An 18,887-nucleotide genomic window follows, 5' to 3' on the forward strand; every position below is an offset into this window, starting at 1 on the left:
GACTCAAGAAATAATCAACATTGGTTATTTTATTTATATTTACAAAAATTGTGCTCATCCAGCTAAAAAGGAAATAAACAACACAGTTTTTCAAGAGTTAAGTTCTCTTTGTCGGCACATGATAAGTCTTGTAACCAGGGTGATGACATCAGGGTGTACCACGCACTCTAGCAGATCATTGGTGGATATGTACACACCAGCACCTTCTGCTGGTCCATCTGATGTCACTGCTCTTCCTGTTTCCCGATATGCACGCTGACCTAAACTTTGACAAAATTCATTTTCACCTCTAGGTTCATCTTTATCAGGTTTATCTTGGGATTGTGGTCTACTTTGGCACAGTGAGAAATCATTATGCCTACAACAAGATGTGTCCTTTAGGCAGGTGCATCTGGGTTTGTGAGCCAAATGTACCTCAGAAATGACAGGAATAAGATGAGGGCCAAAGGGAATCACGAAGGAAGGGGACAGGTCAGACACTGAAGTCTTGAACTGTCCACTGTAGTCACGTTTTCCAGACCCTGCCCTAGGTTCCTCTGAAAGCAAGGACGAGCCTTCAATATTGTCTCTCTTCTTATCCATACAGGCCTTTACAGCTAGGTTCAAATACTGCATGTTTTCATCATGAGAAGAGACACCATCCTACAATGCACAACAATCAGGATGACACAGGATAACAGTAGTCATGCTACTATGTCGTATGTTATGTTATCCTTCCTACATGTGTAAGATTGAATAAGAAAACCTCAGTAGGGGGCCTGGGTAGTTCAGCGAGTATTGACGCTGACTACCACCCCTGGAGTCGCGAGTTCGAATCCAGGGTGTGCTGAGTGACCCCAGCCAGGTCTCCTAAGCAACCAAATTGGCCTGGTTGCTAGGGAGGGTAGAGTCACATGGGGTAAAATCCTTGTGGTCGCGATTAGTGGTTCTCGCTCTCAATGGGGTGCGTGGTAAGTTGTGCATTGATCGCGGAGGGTAGCATGAGCCTCCACATGCTGGGAGTCTCCGCGGTGTCATGCACAATGAGCCACGTGATAAGATGCGTGGATTGACTGTCTCAGAAGCGGAGGCAACTGAGACTCGTCCTCCACCACCCAGATTGAGATGATTAACCGCGCCACCACGAGGACCTACTAAGTAATGGGAATTGGGCATTCCAAATTGGGAGAAAAAAGGGATAAAAAAATTTTAAAAAAAGAATACCTCAGTAGGATTGAGCCAGTGGTCGTCATTGTTTAAGCTGGGTGCGCTTTTCAGGGCACACACAATGGTCTTAGTAAGAGCTTCTCCTACTCTGGCCTCATCGTCCATATCCTACGGCAGAATGGAAAAAACAAAATCAAAGCATCACATACTAGGAGCGTGTATAACTTTTTAATGTCCAAATATAAAATTGAGAACACATTTCCAGCATGAAATATGGAGCAACCACATCACTTGCATCACAAATACTGTATGTAATTTCTACCTGATAATGTGACTGATGTCTTTAAAAAATAAAATTTGTATACTATTGCTCAAGATTTTAACAACCCAGCATCAGGGTTTGCGATGCATCATGGGAGCATTGTGGTTTGGGCATATCAGATGGCTATGAGATTATGCAGAATGCATTTTTAGGCCTAGAGGATAGAGGGCCTTGAGACTTCAGCATCTCTTCTCTCATCTTGGAAAAACAAAAACACATTGCAGTGCTAGCTTATATGATGCACCGAGCATACTGGATAGCTGTGTGATAATGCAAGATGCATTTTTATGCCTACTGGAAATGGTGTCTGGTGACTTTAGCATCTCTTCTCTTATCTTGAAAACAGATATACATCACAATGATACTTCATCTCACCCACTGAAAGCAATGTTATCACACCAGAAACTAGATTTACATTTCCTGAAGGAAATACCAATGCTTGCAAGGAAGCAAAATAATAGTTTTAATGTTTTAGGTAAAATGAATTAAAGTATATAAAATTCTAGATGGAGAGAGGGATGTTCAAATATTACAATGACATCATTTGTGTACATTTCAAATGCTGAACATTCTGTCCATATAGGTAAATGGGAGATTTTTCAAACTTTTAATTGTGCATTTCTAAAAAAAAAAAAAAAAAGTATACTGTTTACAAAAACATAAATAGGATCGGGCTGAATTAATTGCACAAGTTTAAAGGAATATTCCAGATTCAATACAAGTTAGGTTCAATCGACAGCATTTGTGGCATAATGTTGATTACCACAAAAACTAATTTCGACTCGTCCCTCCTTTTCTTCAAAAGAAGCTACAATCTAGGTTACAGTGAGGCACTTATAATAGAAGTGAATAGGGCCGATTTTTGGAGGGTTTAAAGGCAGAAATGTGAAGCTTATTATTTTATAAAAGTACTTACATTAATTCTTCTGTTAAAACTCATATATTATTTGAGCTGTAAAGTTGTTTAAATCGTCGTTTTTTTCTATCGTTTTAGGGTTTGTTGACATTACATTGTCATGCTAATGAACTTTACATAGAAAAGTTTAGTGAGCGATTTTATCACACTAAAATCATGTAAACATGCATATTGTTTACATCTTGTGGCTATACTTTTGAAACAGTGAGTATTTTAATGTTTACGGATTGGCCCGCATTCACTGGCATTGTAAGTAAGTCACTGGAACCCAGATTTTTGCTTTTTCTAAAGAAAAGGAGAGACTTTATTAATTTTTGTGGTAATCAATATTATGTCACAAATGCTGTCGATTGAGCTTAATTTATATTGAACCTGGAATATTCCTTTAATACTTGGGTAAATGGGTTTTTAGTACAAACTAACCAGAATAATAGAGTGATATCAAAACAGTGCTGCTTTGCAAGCACTAAAATCAGAGAAGTGTCTTACCATCTCAATCCAGGAGTTCACACTAATGGTCACTGGGTCCACCGACTCCACATAGTGCCACCAGTGTCTGGGGACAAACAGAACCTAATGACAGGCAAAAGAAGTCAGTTAAAACTCAGTGAGTCAAAAAGATCCTCACAGAAATTTAATTCTTAGAATTTTGGAGCTACAATGAACTCTTCAAGGTGAAAGGTGCAGATTGAGACAGTTTGAGAGTGTATGTTGAAAGAATATTTACCACCAGGTGGCAGCTTTGCTCTGTATCGTATCATATATTATTTGGGTCATGAAAAAAAAATCAATATCCTGGCAATATTTATAAGACTACCTGGGGTCTATCGATTTTCACATACAGAGTTTTTATTCTAAACAAACTCTGTATATATTAATAACAAAAGACTGGAACAAACATTGAGTGAAATGTCAAGAACAGATCCATCAAAACAAAGACCATGTACAGAGTTAATGGTATTGCAAGACAGCACTGTATTGATATTTCTCAAACATTCTAGTTAGGGTTTGTTCTAAACCTTATACCCTAAGCATTAAACTTCTGCAATTCATTCAGCCTGAAAAATTTCAGTTTTAAATGTGCTATCCATTTTAGGCGTTTGTAAATTTTTTACTATTCAAGACTGATGTTTGAAAATCTCCTGCAGACTTGCTTTGATAGAATGTTCAGAATCTAAATGTCATAATTTACTCACCCTCATGTTGTTCAAAAGCTGTATGAGATTTCATGTGTTTTTGGAACAACATGAGGGTGAGTAAATGATGACAGGATTTTCATTTTTGTGGGAACTATCCCTTTACAAGTTACAGTGTAAACACAACATTTCTAACAGGTGAAATTTGTATTTCTAGCAAGAGGCAGTGAAGCAGTGTTAGCTCTCTTAGAGAATGGTAGCTTGTGTCTCTCATCTTCATTAGTATGCTGTGAAAAGTGCGAGTGCTCCCAGAGAGTACTCTCGCTGTGTTGGACCACCGCTAATTGCCTTGCCACTGTCTCGCCTTTAAAAGAGCTTGAGCAGAGAGGTTTCACACATGCTGCTGGAATCTGAAGAAGTGGGGGTGTGCTACAAAACACACACATATTAATGTTGTCTGTTGTATCTACACCTCGCTTACACTGACTGAACACAAAGGCGACCTATTATAGTGATGTAGCACCCAGAAAGACTGGATTCCAGAAAGGAATGTTATGGTGAATGCTTCAGAAAAAGTATGCTTAATGACATCACTTCAGGGTCATTTATGCACAAGCTCAAAGTAAGTGCACAGTTATAAATTGGAATTCCTTTGTAATATTTGATATTCAAACAACCAGACCCCCTTTGTCTGCAAATAGAAAACAAGTGAAAAAGATTAAAAACTAGATTTTCAAATTTTCTTACGAAAATGTGAGTGGTGCTTCCCCATGCAAAACTCACTGCCATGATGCTTGGGTGTTTGCCAGGACGTTGCTATGTGGATCCTAAGTGGTTCTGAGTGTTTTTTAGCATGCTGCTCTGCAGTTGCTAGGACGTTGCTAGGTGGTTAGTTTACTGGCAGAGTCCAGTCCCCAAGCTCTATTATATTTTTTGTCCCTAGATAAGCCCCAACCCTAAATATGAGCAATGGTTAAAGTGATGCTTGCCTTAGCGAACACCAATAAAGACAGAATAGAGTGTAACAGTAGTGTACAAGAAGTAGAAATCCCATTCATTTTCTTCAAAGAGAAACTGATTTTAACGATAATTTAAAAACCTTTCAAGACAGAAAAGGGTTAATCCATAAATGTTAAAACAAACACTGTTTCAAAAGTATAGTCACAAGATGGAAATATCTTACGTGTTATCATGATTTTAGTATCGCTTCCCATTTTTTGGAGAACGAGAACGAGAATGATTACCGATACTTCCTTTTCAGCACTTGCCGATACCAGTTTTGTTTTGTTTTCTGAATTCCATATTCAACAGTTTATTACAATTTTATCATCAAAATGAGGTTTAAATAAATGAATTAATTACAACTGTTATCAAATGAAAACAGAACATTTAATTTTCAACATACAGTAATATTATATTATTTTGTATAAATTGAATAGCTTTTTTACAGATCCTCACAGCAGTCTAAAATACAACTTTGGAGTTATTTTCGTCAAATAAAGAGCTGCACAACAGAGCAGCACAGATGTGAGATATTGCTTAAATATAAGATAACTATTATTGATTTATTATTAGTAGTAGTAGAAGTAATATTACAGTGTATTTTACACAACTATAGTGATATATATTCTATAATAATTTTCCATTTAAATGGAGCTTTTATTTTGGCAGAAGCTTTTATTTTGGAGTGAAGCCTTTCAATTTGTGTTTTGATGGTAGCTTCTCACCTCTGGGAAAGCAGGTCCCTACCTGACCCAGTGTGATTATTAAACAGCAAAAGGCTTAATTTAATAAATATGTAGTCTGAATGTGCTGCGCGCTACATAGTGAATTAGCACTCAGCTCGCTGTCATCTGCTACAAACAGAAAATGCGATGCTCATGATGGTGTTTTAGAGCTCCTTAGTATGAGCTGCTGGCTTCACATTTACATTCAAACATTCTTAAAACAAGATCTATTTATTTAAAGCGCGCAGCACATGCAAACGATATATTTATCTAATTAAATCACAGCCTTTGCAGTTTAATAATCACACTAGGACATAATGTGATTTTAATTTGTGCGCTGTATGTTTATGCAATGATATTCGTATGTCATATGGTAACGTTTTTTTGTATCAGTGTGTATTTACACATTTATGAACTGCCCCCATTCATTTCCACTCTAATTGCCTTACTGAAACAGAAGTTGCTGTACCAATTGGAATTCACTGCAAAACAGCTTAGCACTGACCAAATACTCCCATGAAACATTGGGAATGACATCATTTACCTGACCAGGCTTCAGAGTGACTGTGTGGACTTGAGCTCTTCTGAAAGCCGGAAACTTCTTCTGGTCAGGATGGACTACACTGACCTGACTGAACACGCTAGACTCCTCGTATGGTATACGTGTTGGGTAGAGGAAGGGTGTGTCTTCAGGGGGGAAGAGATGCCATCGTTTTCTGGTGACAGAATGCCACAAAACATTATTAAGATCCACCTGAATGAATATGATGCTACTGGCTGGAATTAGTGATCACTCAATATCTTAGTTTCACATTAAGACCAGCTTTAATCATTAGATATTACACAATACACAGAGTGAACTGTGACTAGGACATTTCGAAACAAGGATTCTTAATAAGCAATTACAGAGACAAGACGAGCTCCACAGAGAGATAAGATGGAGGATGGTGTCCATCACTGTCAGTTCAGCTTCACACAGTGGAGAAAATCTCAATAGCTTCACACATCAATACATTTTCTATCTCTAATGCCAGAAACCCAGGACTAGATGTTATGCGATACACCACCAGTCAAAACTCTGGATGCACTTGACTGAATTGATGTTTCTTATAAAACCTTTTGATCTAAAAGTGTATACTTAAATGCATTAAATTGTATGATTTTCTTTACAAAAAAACACAAATAAACAAGTGCCCAGCATACATAGGAACTCAATACTTCAATACTACTGAAAAAGTACCTCAGGTGGATAGATCATAAACTTGGTTGAGAGAATGCCTAGAGTGTGCAGTGCTGTAATCTAGGCAAATGGCAACTACTTTGAAGATGCTAAAATATTCAATATTTTTTATTTGATTACTGTTATTTTGATCGCTAAAGTTAGATAACAGATAAAAAACAAGATGAATTCACTACAAAATTTAAATATCTGGGGTATTTTCATTTATGACCATGGTTCTTACCTGCCTTGGATCTGGAAGACAAGATTGCAACCATAGGAATCAAGATGGCATGGAGTGTTAGCACCCTGTGTGCCGATCCAAAGCGTGCTATCTTGTCCATCACGGCCGGGAAAGCCAAAATCTGACCATACCACATCCTGCAATTATGATGATTGTATTTAAACATATATAAATATACTGGCAGCCAAAGGTTTGGAATAATGTACAGATTTTGCTGTTTTGGAAGGAAATTGGTACTTTAATTCACCAAAGTGGCATTCAACTGATCACAAAGTATAGTCAGGACATTACTGATGTAAAAAACAGCACCATCACTATATGAAAAAAGTCATTTTTGATCAAATCTAGACAGGCCCCATTTCCAGCAGCCATCACTCCAACACCTTATCCTTGAGTAATCATGCTAAATTGCTAATTTGGTACTAGAAAATCACTTGCCATTATATCAAACACAGTTGAAAGCTATTTGGTTTGTTAAATGAAGCTTAACATTGTCTTTGTGTTTGTTTTTGAGTTGCCACAGAATGCAATAGACTGGCGTGTCTTAAGGTCAATATTAGGTCAAAAATGGCAAAAAAGAAACAGCTTTCTCTAGAAACTCATCGGTCACTCATTGTTTTGAGGAATGAAGGCCATACGATTCTTGAAATTGCCAAAAAACTTAAGATTTCCTACAAAGGTGTACACTACAGTCTTCAAAGACAAAAAACAACTGGCTCTACCAAGGACAGAAAGAGATGTGGAAGGCCAGATGTACAACTAAACAAGAGGATAAGTACATCAGAGTCTCTAGTTTGAGAAATAGACGCCTCACATGTCCTCAGCTGACAGCTTCATTGAATTCTACCCGCTCAACACCAGTTTCATGTACAACAGTAAAGAGAAGACTAAGCGGTGCAGGCCTTATGGGAAAAAATGCAAAGAAAAATTTCTTTGAGAATTTTGAAACAGAAAAACAAAAAGACAAGGTTAGAGTGGGCAAAGAAATACAGACATTGGACAACAGATAATTGGAAAAGAGTGTTATGGATCTTAACCCCATTGAGCTTTTGTGGGATCAGCTAGACTGTAAGGTACGTGAGAAGTGCCAGACAAGTCACATCTATGGCAAGTGCTACAGGAAGCATGGGGTGAAATGTCACCTGAGTATCTGGACAAACTGACAGCTAGAATGCCAAGGATCTGCAAAGCTTTTATTGCTGCACGTGGAGGATGTTTTGATGAGAACTCTTTGAAGTAGTCTAAGTAGTAAATTCTGAATATTTTTTTCAAATTGTAATAGTAATTTTTCACATTATTAATGTCCTGACTATACATTGTGATCAGTTGAAAGCCACTTTGGTGAATAAAAGTACCAATTTCTTTCCATGAGCAAAATCTGTACATAATTCCAAACTTTTGGCCACTAGTGTGTGTGTGTGTGTGTGTGTGTGTGTGTGTGTGTGTGTGTGTGTGTGTATATATATATATATATATATATATATATATATATATATATATATATATAATTTTATCACTTTTTGGTGTCAATTTTTTTCAATATAGCAAACAGGATGTTGCTCAGGAAGGTGGATAATGAAGCCATTACCATTTCCAGATGACTTTAAATGAGATGTAATCAAGCCCTCAGCAATGTTTCAACGACCCAATTCATCATTTAAGAGAGGCCCATGTCTACACATACTCTGGACGCCCTAGTTGGAATGGAGAATACTGGCACCTCATGAGCATTTATTATGATTTAAAAAAACTGAAAGCCAGAAATAATAATTCGGTCATTGTTCTCTTGGGAAAAATGAGAAACAAAATAAAATGTCACAAAATATTGTTAAATGTTCACAGAATAACACAGTTATGCCATAGTATATTTATAACTGGAATAGTAAAAAAGCAATGAGTGATTATTTGCTCTTCATATCTGTTATTCTGTGTGCTGCCATAAATTTTCATGAGATGCTGTAACAATTTTAATAAACAGCTTCATACCAAACATACAAAAGTAAAGGTAATCATCCTCAGTGGACAGGAAATACATATTAATAATCATCCCACTGTTTATTATTTAAAGCTGATGCCTTTGATGTGCCCTATGCGCTGTAGTGCTCCACTTCATGAAAATGTGGTTGCTCTCAAGCATAACTGGCATACAGGAAAAGGTAAATGGGTTAATGTGGTGCTTGATGAGGTCTGAGAAAATGATTGATAGAGGGAGAAAATGAGGAGAATTGTGTCTTGTCCAATCGAATGTATTTTTTTTATTGAGCTTATTTTATCAGTTAAAATACTCTAGTATTTGCCTTAATTGTCTGACAGAATATACATCAATGAAAAAAAGATTATTTAATTTTAATAAAATGTATTAATACTGACGCACATTATATACAGTAATAAAAACGTACTATACAGTGTACTTAAGTCACACTTAAATATACACCTGAATGTCACTGCATGAAATATACACAATATCAAACAAAGTGTCATTTATTGTACAGAAAGATAGCCAAGCACTCTTTTCAAGCAAAACATAAAAAAAAAAAAAAAAAAAAAAACGTTTGAAAGGTTTTAATGACATTATAAAAACAGATATGCTGTTCGAATTTAGAACAATGAGAGCAAAGGCACTCATGTGAACTTGAGGGGAACTGACAGACACTAAAAATTACATACAGACCGCTAAAATCCTGTCACTCTGCACGTGTCCTTTCATCCTTCTCACACCCTAAGACATGGCATATTTACACGCCCAATGTGTCTCGCTGTTCTACAACCCTCTTTTTAAATGCACCTTATTTTGCATTTTTGTTTTCTTGTGTATTTTAATTCACCTTTGTCTTTTTCTGGTCACAAGTGTATCAAGATTGAAAATATATACACTGGCAGCCAAAAGTTTGGAATCATGTACAGATTTTTCTCTTAGTGGTTAGAATTCAATGAAGCTATCAGCTGAGGTCATGTGAGGCATCTATTTCTCAAACTAGAGACTCAGATGTCTCTTGTTTAGTTGAACATCTGGCCTTCCACAGCTCTTTCTGTCCTTCTTTGAGCCAGTTGTCCTTTGTCTTTGAAGACTGTAGTGTACACCTTTGTATGAATTCTTCAGTTTTTTGGCAATTTCAAGCATTGTATAGCCTTCATTCCTCAAAACAATGAGTGACCGATGAGTTTCTTGAGAAAGCTGTTTCTTTTTTGCCATTTTTGACCTAATATTGACCTTAAGACACGCCAGTCTATTGCATACTGTGGCAACTCAAAAACAAACACAAAGACAATTAAGCTTCATTTAATGAACCAAATAGCTTTCAACTGTGTTTGATATAATGGCAAGTGATTTTCTAGTACCAAATTAGCAATTTAGCATGATTACTCAAGGATAAGGTGTTGGAGTGATTGCTGCTGGAAATGGGGCCTGTATAGATTAGATCAAAAATTACTTTTTTGAAATAGTGATGGTGCTGTTTATTATATCAGTAATATCCTGATTATACTTTGTGATCAATTGAATGCCACTTTGGTGAATTAAAGTAACAATTTCCTTCCTATACAGCAAAATCTGTACATTATTCCAATTGTTTTGCCACCAGTGTATATCTATTTTATTTTTATTTTTTTACTGAATAATGATGGAGCAACATAATTTGTTTGAAAATAGATAATAATGGAAGTTTGTTTTGAATTTTTTGTTTTTTTAAAAGGTGGCGAGGGGGCCTTTTATCCCACACTTGGGTTAAAAGGCCCCCATAGGGGGGTTATAGTGATATCGTGTAGATATAGAGACGATAGTAACAGTAAGGGCAAAATTTGTCAACTTAGGCAAATACTTTTGAGACCGCAGGTTGCATTTTTGAGTAACAAATTAAGATAATAAGATAATTGTTATAAAAAATTTAAAAAAACACTTCAGAAAAGGGTGCACCATTTCCTGTTAATTTAAATCCAATTTGGCTTTCATAACATCTCAAGTATTCTAAAAACAAATTAATCTGTGATTGGATAATCAATGTAAGCCCACTTTGAACATGTTTCAGAACAAATCTTTCCCCCCACCTATGAAAAACAATGTGTTTAAGGGCAACAGGGGGGCTTTTTACCCCATTTACTATCCTTTTTACCCCAATTACTATCCTTTCATTACTAAATTAAATATTAGATCAAATTACCTCAAAATCAAACTTTAGACATTGCTTGTAATGATTTCATGGATCAGGGACATTTTTCAGTGTATAGTGACAAACAGTGGTTAAGGAATGTGCTGTGGTAGTTTTTGTTGCTATTAAGTGTTTTAGGAGAAAATAAGATCACGGTCCGGTCACCTTGTCAGGTTTAGGTTCTATCTGAAGGGACCGTGGCAGTATCGGCCTGCCTTTGCGTTCCCCCTTTGTGTGAGCGCACAGGTCCGTTTGTTTGGACCGTCGTGCGCGTGTCACCGCCGTACACTCTCCGGTGATGTCATAGTTCTGTCAACCGCTCAGGTTGGGCTTTGTCTGATAAGGACAATGACATCTTCATCCCCTGTCTGTCTTGTGTTTCATGTTCGAGTTTTGTGTGGGCGCATGGGTCTGGCAGTGGGATATCGCTGTGCGTGATTTGCGCCCTCCGGTGATGTCACGGTCATGGCACCTTGCCAGGTTGTGTTTGCCTGTGGAGGACCGTGGCATCATTGCCCCTTGTCTGTTTTGTCAAAGTGTGTTTACATTTTGCCCTTATGTGTCTCAGGTGCCACTGGCATGCTGAATCAGCGTTTCCATGGGAACACTGATCATTACAACCTTCAGCTGCAAGCAACACCTGCCTCGTGTTTGTTTCTCTTATTTAAACCCCTGTGTGTGTCATGTTCGATGTCGGATCATTGTTTACTGCCACTGTGTGTGTTTACTTTTATTGTGGTGTCTGTAACTGTTACTGTTGTAACTGTTACTGTTGTGTTTAACTGTGCTCTGGTGCAGTAGGAGCAGGCGGTGGTTAGTTCCAGAAGAGGAGTTACCTTCTGTGCTCGTTGGCTGCTACCCTCGCCAGTTCGGTGCCCAGTTGTTAAGGAGGAGAATTCCTCAGATCTCTGCCTTTGTCTCAGGGGAGGATCAAGTTTGCCTGGGCTTGTTTGATTTGAGTTTGAAAAGGAACTGTTTTGTGTTTCTTTAATAAATCCAATTGACTGAACTTTCCCTCTGCTCTTGGGTTCTGTCCTTCCCCGCATCTTGACAAAAAGTGCCATTTACCCCAGGGGGTCTTTAGCCCCGTTGTAGTAATGTATGATTTATTGTTCCACGATATATCTCGAAACAGACGGATGACGAAATCACTCCGACAGAAGCACTGAAAGCACATAATAATACCAGGCTTTTACAGTTTAGTAATCGTGCACCATATTGCGATTTTAGTTTAAATGTAATTAACTGTGCAGCCTTAATGGATACTGATGTATCAGGCGTCAAAGTCTGCAGATTTTAAAGCATTATAGATGGTTTCCCAGAGGCCTACTGTCTATTGTGGACTTCCAAGAACCATATAACTCAATCGCAGTCCAAATCACTGATAGATGGTATAAAAATTAGCATCCATTAAAACATATTAAAAAAAATAAAAATACAATTCTTGATTTTTTTTAATGAAAGTGGAATTGAGAGAAAGTTTACCTTAAACATAGCAGGTTTGTCCTGGAAAAGCTGGGCGATATACTTGTAATCAGCATAAGCCCAGAATTCTTTGTTGTGATATGCAGAAAATGGCCCAACAATTGATTCACCATCTTTAGCAGTCCAGCACAGAAACTCTTTAAGGGTTGCTTCAATGTAGGAGCACTCAGTTTCAAAAAGAGGAGCTATAACAAACAAAAAGAAAAACAGAGTAAAAAACCCAAGATGGTTTATTCAGAATGCACAAACTGGAAAGGTCTGTAATGACAAATTATTTTAAGAACTTTAAATATAAAATGGCATTCACAACCCATTTTAATTCTGTAACGTAATGTATTCACAAAGATATTCAATGAGAAATATGTAGGACAGGACTTGATTTTATCTATTGGTATTGGCATTCAATCGTAAAAAGTGGGCATTCCATCATGAAACGGAGCCAGGTGATTTTACGAAGGCAATTTATTTCCAAAGAATTGCATGCAACAATTAATCGTACACAATAAGACCAGGAACATGTATCAAGACGTACTGTAAATAGGGTCAATTCTGATTCATGTTGACATTAATGAAATTTATAAACAAATTTGTTAAATTACACCAGGCAGAAGGTGTTGTGTTGTCAAAAATCCTAATGAAGAATATGAGTTATAAGTTCAGTTACCAAAACTGGTAATGACATTGTGGGGATAAAAGACTGCCTGTATTACTCATAGTATTCTAAAAAATAAATAAAAAATAAAATAAAAAGTAAGTATTTAGTCCCTAGAAGACTCTTCATGTTGTTTTGTTGCTGTTACAAATTTCTCCCATCAATAACATTGAAATTTAAAATATCAATTCAAGAACTTTAATTTATTCAGAATAAAAGACTAACCTTTTTCTCACTTATTATTGTACAATCAAACTGCTGAACACATAGATTTAAATTGAACATATGTGTCCATTGTAAACATATTTAGTGTGATTTCTCAAGACAGTTAACTACCTTGCCAAATTTAGATTGTTAAAAACAAAAGGGAGGAATACTCTTGAGAAAGGAACACAAAGCTAAATGGGCATTGTCTTATCGCAAGCAAATAAACAACATTTCATTTGCTGGGGGTACTCAGTCCTGTTCCTTTTATTCTAACTTCCTGAGAAATTTAGTAAGTTTCAACCCTACTCTAATATACACTGATTATCTATTAATACCTTTGATAGCCTTTTATCTGCATGACTTACCACTATCCGCAGTCCTTTTCCCTATACGGAAACGCATTCTCTCTGTAAGTCTAGATGACAGGTGCTCTACAGTCCATTGCAACGCTGGCCAGTCTGCGGTCATGTTCAGGAACACAGCAGGTTTCTGCAAAGACTGGACAATCCTCCTTGTCTCCTCTGGGGTGAAAGGTTTAGAAGCCATTCTACACAAAGATACAGAGGGAGAGGATTTAAATGGATAGTTCACCCAAAAATGAAAATTCTCTCATCATTCACTCACCCTCATGCCATCCCAGATGTGTATGACTTTTTATCTTCTGCAGAACACAAATTAAGAATTTTAGAAGAATATATCAGCTCTGTAAGGTTCATACAATGTAAGTAAATGGTGATCAGACCTTTTTAAGCTCCAAAATCACATAAAGGCAGCATAAAAGTAATCCATATGACTCCAGTGGTTAAATATATGTCTTCAGAAGTAATAGAATAGGTTTGGGTTAGAAACAGATCAATATTTGCGTGAGAGACAGATCAATATTTAAGTCCTTTTCACTATAATTGTTTACTTCTGGTCGCTCTCCAGTGCGCATTCATGAGAGGACACAGTTCACGCAGCCTCTCACGCAACGTAAGCGTGTTGGCATGTTCACACTCTTCATTGGTTTTGCATACATTTAAAAATGCCAATGCGCTTACGTCACACGAGCAGCTGTGAACTGGGTGCTCTCGTTGGAGAGTGACAAGAAGTAAACAATTATAGTGAAAAGGACTTAAATATTGATCTGTCTCCCACGCAAAGCGATCGTATCGCTTTAGAAGACATTAATTTAACTACTGGAGTCGCATGAATTACTTTTACAATGACTGTCTGTGCTTTTTAGAGCTTTAAAGTGCTGATCACTATTCACTTTCATTGTATGGACCTACAGAGCTGAGATATTCTTCTAAAAATCTTCGTTTGTGTTCTGCAGAAGAAAGAAAGGCAGAAAGTTAGCCTCAGTCACCATTCACTTATCACTCCGACATACTGTAAGATCATGATCACTTACTATGTGTCTACAACAGGAATCAAAAAGTCAAAATCATTAACTACTTAGTCAAAGCTCGGTGGCTAGTATACTGACAACTGTAAATAGACTTGGCAGATGAAGATTATAAAATAGATTTTATGAACAGTGAGCAAATACAAGTTCTTTCTAACACTGTTTATAGTCACTTTATGTACTGCATCTCTACAAGCAAAAAAACTGATTCAAATGTATGTGCGCCTACCTTCAGTCCCTTTTCCGGCTAGTAAACAAAACTCACGTGAGAATCGCCGATGTTTCTCAACAACATGTGGGTTAACGAAACAGCCGCCATTTTGACTCCAAAAAGATCTGAAGCGCCCTTTGGGTTTACAGAATATTTGATCCAACATGGAGAGCAATAACGCTCAGTTTCACGCAGACGTCATTTCCGTCCCGACACCGCCCATGCGCATTAAAGTTTCGGTCGTAGCAGTGTGATATCGGTTGTTATTGTTTCGCTGGGCAGCTGATAAATGATTGACTGTCCAAGTTTTTAACATTTCATGTTGTAGACTTTACTGAATCGCATCAAGACATTTTTAGAACGTGAATCCGCGACTGTTCAATGGGCGCCGTTGAAAGCACCGAGGGTGAAAGGGAACCATTACTGGTACCAGCCCAGTACGCGACAAACACACCTCCGGTGTTCAGCAGGGTGTATGGGAGAAGATGGTTTGTTCTCACCATGTTTTCACTGCTGGGTTTTATGCAAGGACTGGTGTGGAACACCTGGGGACCGATCCAGAACTCGGCCAAACATGTGTTCGAGTTCTCTTCAACAGATATCGCAGTGCTGGTGCTGTGGGGTCCAGTGGGTTACCTGCCCTGGCTACTGTTTATGTGGCTGATGGATAAAAAAGGTGAGTTGTTTGGTTCTTATTCCAGTGTCATGGCAGCAACACCTGTAAATACAGGCAAATTGGATCAAATTGAACATTCTGATCATATTTAGACGAACTCATTTATTTTTAGGGATCATCACAACTGATAATTAGCATATTTAGATTATTACTACTATGTGTAAAATCTTACATGATCACAAACAATGTAAGTCACAAGTTCATGTTTTAACAAATCTGCTATGTTCGTTACAATTTGTGTCCATCTGAATGTCCACTACAGTGGACAGATTGCCATTTTTAACCAAACAAAGTGTATATGGTACATTCAAACCATCGGTCATTAATTTTGACACCTACACATAATTCTATATGACCGTCCTTTTTATATGTCAGTGTGTTTCTTGCAGTTTGTATATACAACAAATTGAACTACAAATTCAAAATAAACGTGTGGGAAAGTGGTGATGAATCAAGTACCTTTGAAATATTTGCTGAGTATTTTAAAATGGTTGATAGTGTTTGTAGGGTATACAATGTAAAAAAGGTTTTATGTGGGTTATTTGTGCTGAGCTGAACAACACCACACAGAAGGACTCATTAAATGCAAATTAAATAAAATTATAGTCATAAAAAAGTTAGCTGATCATGTCACATGTTAGGCCACAAAACCAGTTCCCCTACCTCATGATATGAGTTACCATGTAAGCCTGCCGTCATTAGATGTGGCTTTTTGTATCTACTTTAACAACTTAATGAGATGCTAAGATGTGGGAAATTTAGCCTTCAAGCTCCAAAAGAAAGTTGAAATGGACATAAAAAATAAATTGATGGTTGAATGGGAGTTAATTATATGTCCCTTAATTTATTATAACACTGGCCGGAGAGAGGAGAATGAAAAGATCCTGTTCTCAGTAGTTTTTCTTCTTTCGTATCACAGGTAGGCAGCTGTTCCCTAGAATTACATTATGACTGGCATTAATCTATATTGAATTGACAATATAGGCATTACATAACTCTCTGTTGATGTTGAGAGGATTGTGTGTCTGTAGTAGTTATATGCTGTTATTATGCCCGTCATAGTGATAAACCTATTATCGACCAATATGTGACCATTTCTGTAATTATCAGCATTGTCCTAACTGAGCCAAATTGGCTGATTAACAAAAGGGGTTATTCCACCTCATGTCAGTTCGAAAATCTAATTTCTGTGTTCTTATATTTTTGGGGTGTTAATATTGTGTAAAATAAGTGTTCATTTAAATCCAGCAGTTTTGTGTACATCTTATTTGATATTTTTAAATTGTATTTAGGGATGGACCGAAATTTCAGCTGCCGAAAATGGAATAAAATGCTATTTTCGGTTTTCGGCTGAAAGAGGAAAAAAAAAGGGCTGAACATTTTGGCCGAGAATTTGAACAGAAACTGTTACTTTAAAATCTGGTAACAGAAACACTCACATGTAGAAAAAGCATTGTTTATATTGCACATTAAAGTCCACTTCTCCAGAAGTGAAGTGATCGCTCTTTTGGTCATTAGTACATTAATGAAAAGCGTTTTCCAGGGCTCCGATGATGTGTGTTATTGTGTGTAATAGACATTTCTATATAGCAGTATACACTCACTGAGCACTTTATTAGGTACACCTGTACACCTACTTATTTATACGATTATCTAATCAGCCAATCGTGTGGCAGCAGTGCAAAGCAAAAAAATCAGGCAGATACAGGTCAGGAGCTTCAGTTAATGTTCACATTAACCATCAAAATGGTGAAAAATGTGATCTCAGTAATTTCAACTGTGACATGATTGTTGGTGCCAGACGGGCTGATTTGAGTATTTCTGTAACTGCTGATCTCCTGGGATTTTCACTCACAACAGTCTCTCGAGTTTACTTAGAATGGTGCCAAAAACAAAAAACACCTAGTGAGCTGCAGTTCTGCAGATGGAAAGGCCTTGTTGACGAGGGAGGTCAACGGAGAATGGCCAGACTGGTTTGAGCTGACAGAAAGGCTACGGTAACTCGGATAACCACTCTGTAAATTGTATTGAGGAGAATAGCATCTCAGAATAAACATGTCGAACCTTGAGGCGGATGGGCTACAACAGCAGAAGACCACGTTGGGCACTTTATTAGGACTATAGTGTTCCTAATAAAGTGCTCAGTGAGTGTATATCATATACTGTATAGCTCCAATATGACATTAAATAAGCACCAAGGAACATTAAAGTATTCCATATGACTATGACATTATATTCAAAGTCTCTTGAAGCCATACAATAGTTTTGTGAATCACAAAGGATGCGTTTAATAAGGAAATATATCGTCTGCGTGTGCAGTGCGCTTCAATTATTGAGCGCTGCTGTTGTTGAAACACACTCGTAGCACTCTCATGCATAGCTCGTGAAGTGCTACTGTTTTTAGCGCAGCTCAAAGTTCTTCCTGGAATTTTCTGCCAAAATAAAAGCCAGAGGATTTTAAAGTTATGACTGAAATTGTATTATTGTAATGTACAGTATACAGTAATATAACTTTAGCATTATTGTTAAATTACATTAATATTTAAAAAGTAATGTGATATATAATAATTTTCGGTTACGGTTTTCGGCCCAGTGTGTCCAGAATTTTGGGTTACGGTTTCAGCCAAGAACTTTCATTTCGGTGCATCACTAATTTATTACATATAAAGGCCACTCTGCTCTTGATATCGCCCCTGGCCATTAAAACCTTAATTTAAAATTTTTTGAATCTTATTACACAAAAGGAAAAAGTTAACCTAAAAGAATAAAGGTCTAAACTAAGATCCTCTTTTTCTCATTTGTGTTTTTTTACTCTGAGAACTCAGAGTACTTTCAGAATGGGTTAATTTCTCAGTGTAACATAAAAAATAAAAAAATGCATTAAACTTGTGCAACATGTACCATTACCACATTGATTTCAGTACTGAGTATTTGATTCATTGTTTCGAACCCACACATTATGAAATCTCAGTACCTGTTTTTGCTAGTTCATAAAATTCAAATAAGATTTGGCAGCTTTATTTTTTATTTGTTTCTTTCTATTATAATCTGCTTTAATGTAAACATTGATATTGGGGTAATGACTCTTAAACAGAATTCCACAGATAATAAAAATGGTGGAAGGGGTCTTGGATCACCCTGAATTATGCAATAATTACAGACTGACTGTTCATTATACCGCTTTTTATTAAATAAATAAATACATCAAATATTGGTTTGAGTTTAAATTAAGTACTGTGTGAAGAGACCACAGAGTGATACAATAGACATGAAACTAGCAGCTATGTTTCAGTTCAGGTTTAGTTTCCCTAAATGATTTGACGGGAGTATTTGAAAAATCAGAGTCGTAACCAGACCAGTAGCTTAGTCTAGGCCATATGCAAGCATATGCCGTATATCCACCTTTTCAAAGCA

General features: G+C 37.0%; 2 protein-coding genes across 6 annotated transcripts in view; one reads left to right on the top strand and one right to left on the bottom strand.

Moving 5' to 3' along the window:
* Positions 1–11: 11 nt before the first annotated feature.
* On the bottom strand, positions 12–14,908 carry hspbap1 (hspb associated protein 1). 5 transcript variants are annotated; one of them, XM_051708267.1, is made up of 8 exons: positions 14,816–14,908; positions 13,565–13,746; positions 12,341–12,525; positions 6,711–6,847; positions 5,792–5,963; positions 2,874–2,957; positions 1,204–1,314; positions 12–642 (listed from the first exon to the last, which is right to left on the bottom strand). In XM_051708267.1, exons 2-8 carry the CDS (start codon positions 13,743–13,745, stop codon positions 91–93), a joined length of 1,422 nt encoding a protein of 473 aa, XP_051564227.1. In that variant the 5' UTR covers position 13,746; positions 14,816–14,908; the 3' UTR covers positions 12–90. The 5 variants fall into 5 exon arrangements, with proteins under 5 accessions (XP_051564227.1, XP_051564230.1, XP_051564226.1 ...); XM_051708270.1 differs by having other exon boundaries at positions 14,852–14,875; XM_051708266.1 differs by lacking the exon at positions 14,816–14,908 and adding an exon at positions 14,593–14,754.
* A 102-nt stretch (positions 14,909–15,010) lies between these two features.
* Positions 15,011–18,887, top strand: part of LOC127446930 (solute carrier family 49 member 4-like) — a 55,765-nt gene continuing 51,888 nt past the window's right edge. Inside the window, exon 1 of the mRNA XM_051708272.1 lies at positions 15,011–15,473. Coding sequence (XP_051564232.1) covers positions 15,179–15,473 — 295 coding nt within the window. The 5' untranslated portion in view covers positions 15,011–15,178. The remainder of the gene's footprint in view (positions 15,474–18,887) is intronic.

The sequence above is a fragment of the Myxocyprinus asiaticus genome, chromosome 10, assembly GCF_019703515.2.
Source record: "Myxocyprinus asiaticus isolate MX2 ecotype Aquarium Trade chromosome 10, UBuf_Myxa_2, whole genome shotgun sequence".
Taxonomy (NCBI): domain Eukaryota; kingdom Metazoa; phylum Chordata; class Actinopteri; order Cypriniformes; family Catostomidae; genus Myxocyprinus; species Myxocyprinus asiaticus.

Bases quoted from the DNA above. Each gene is read 5' to 3' on its own strand.
- hspbap1 (XM_051708267.1), bottom strand. From the start codon at position 13,745: ATGGCTTCTAAACCTTTCACCCCAGAGGAGACAAGGAGGATTGTCCAG. The intron at 12,526-13,564 runs GTAAGTCATGCA...TGTTTGTTATAG, and splicing joins GAAAAGGACTGCGGATAGTG to CTCCTCTTTTTGAAACTGAG. The intron at 6,848-12,340 runs GTAAACTTTCTC...TCATAATTGCAG, and splicing joins ACAAACCTGCTATGTTTAAG to GATGTGGTATGGTCAGATTT.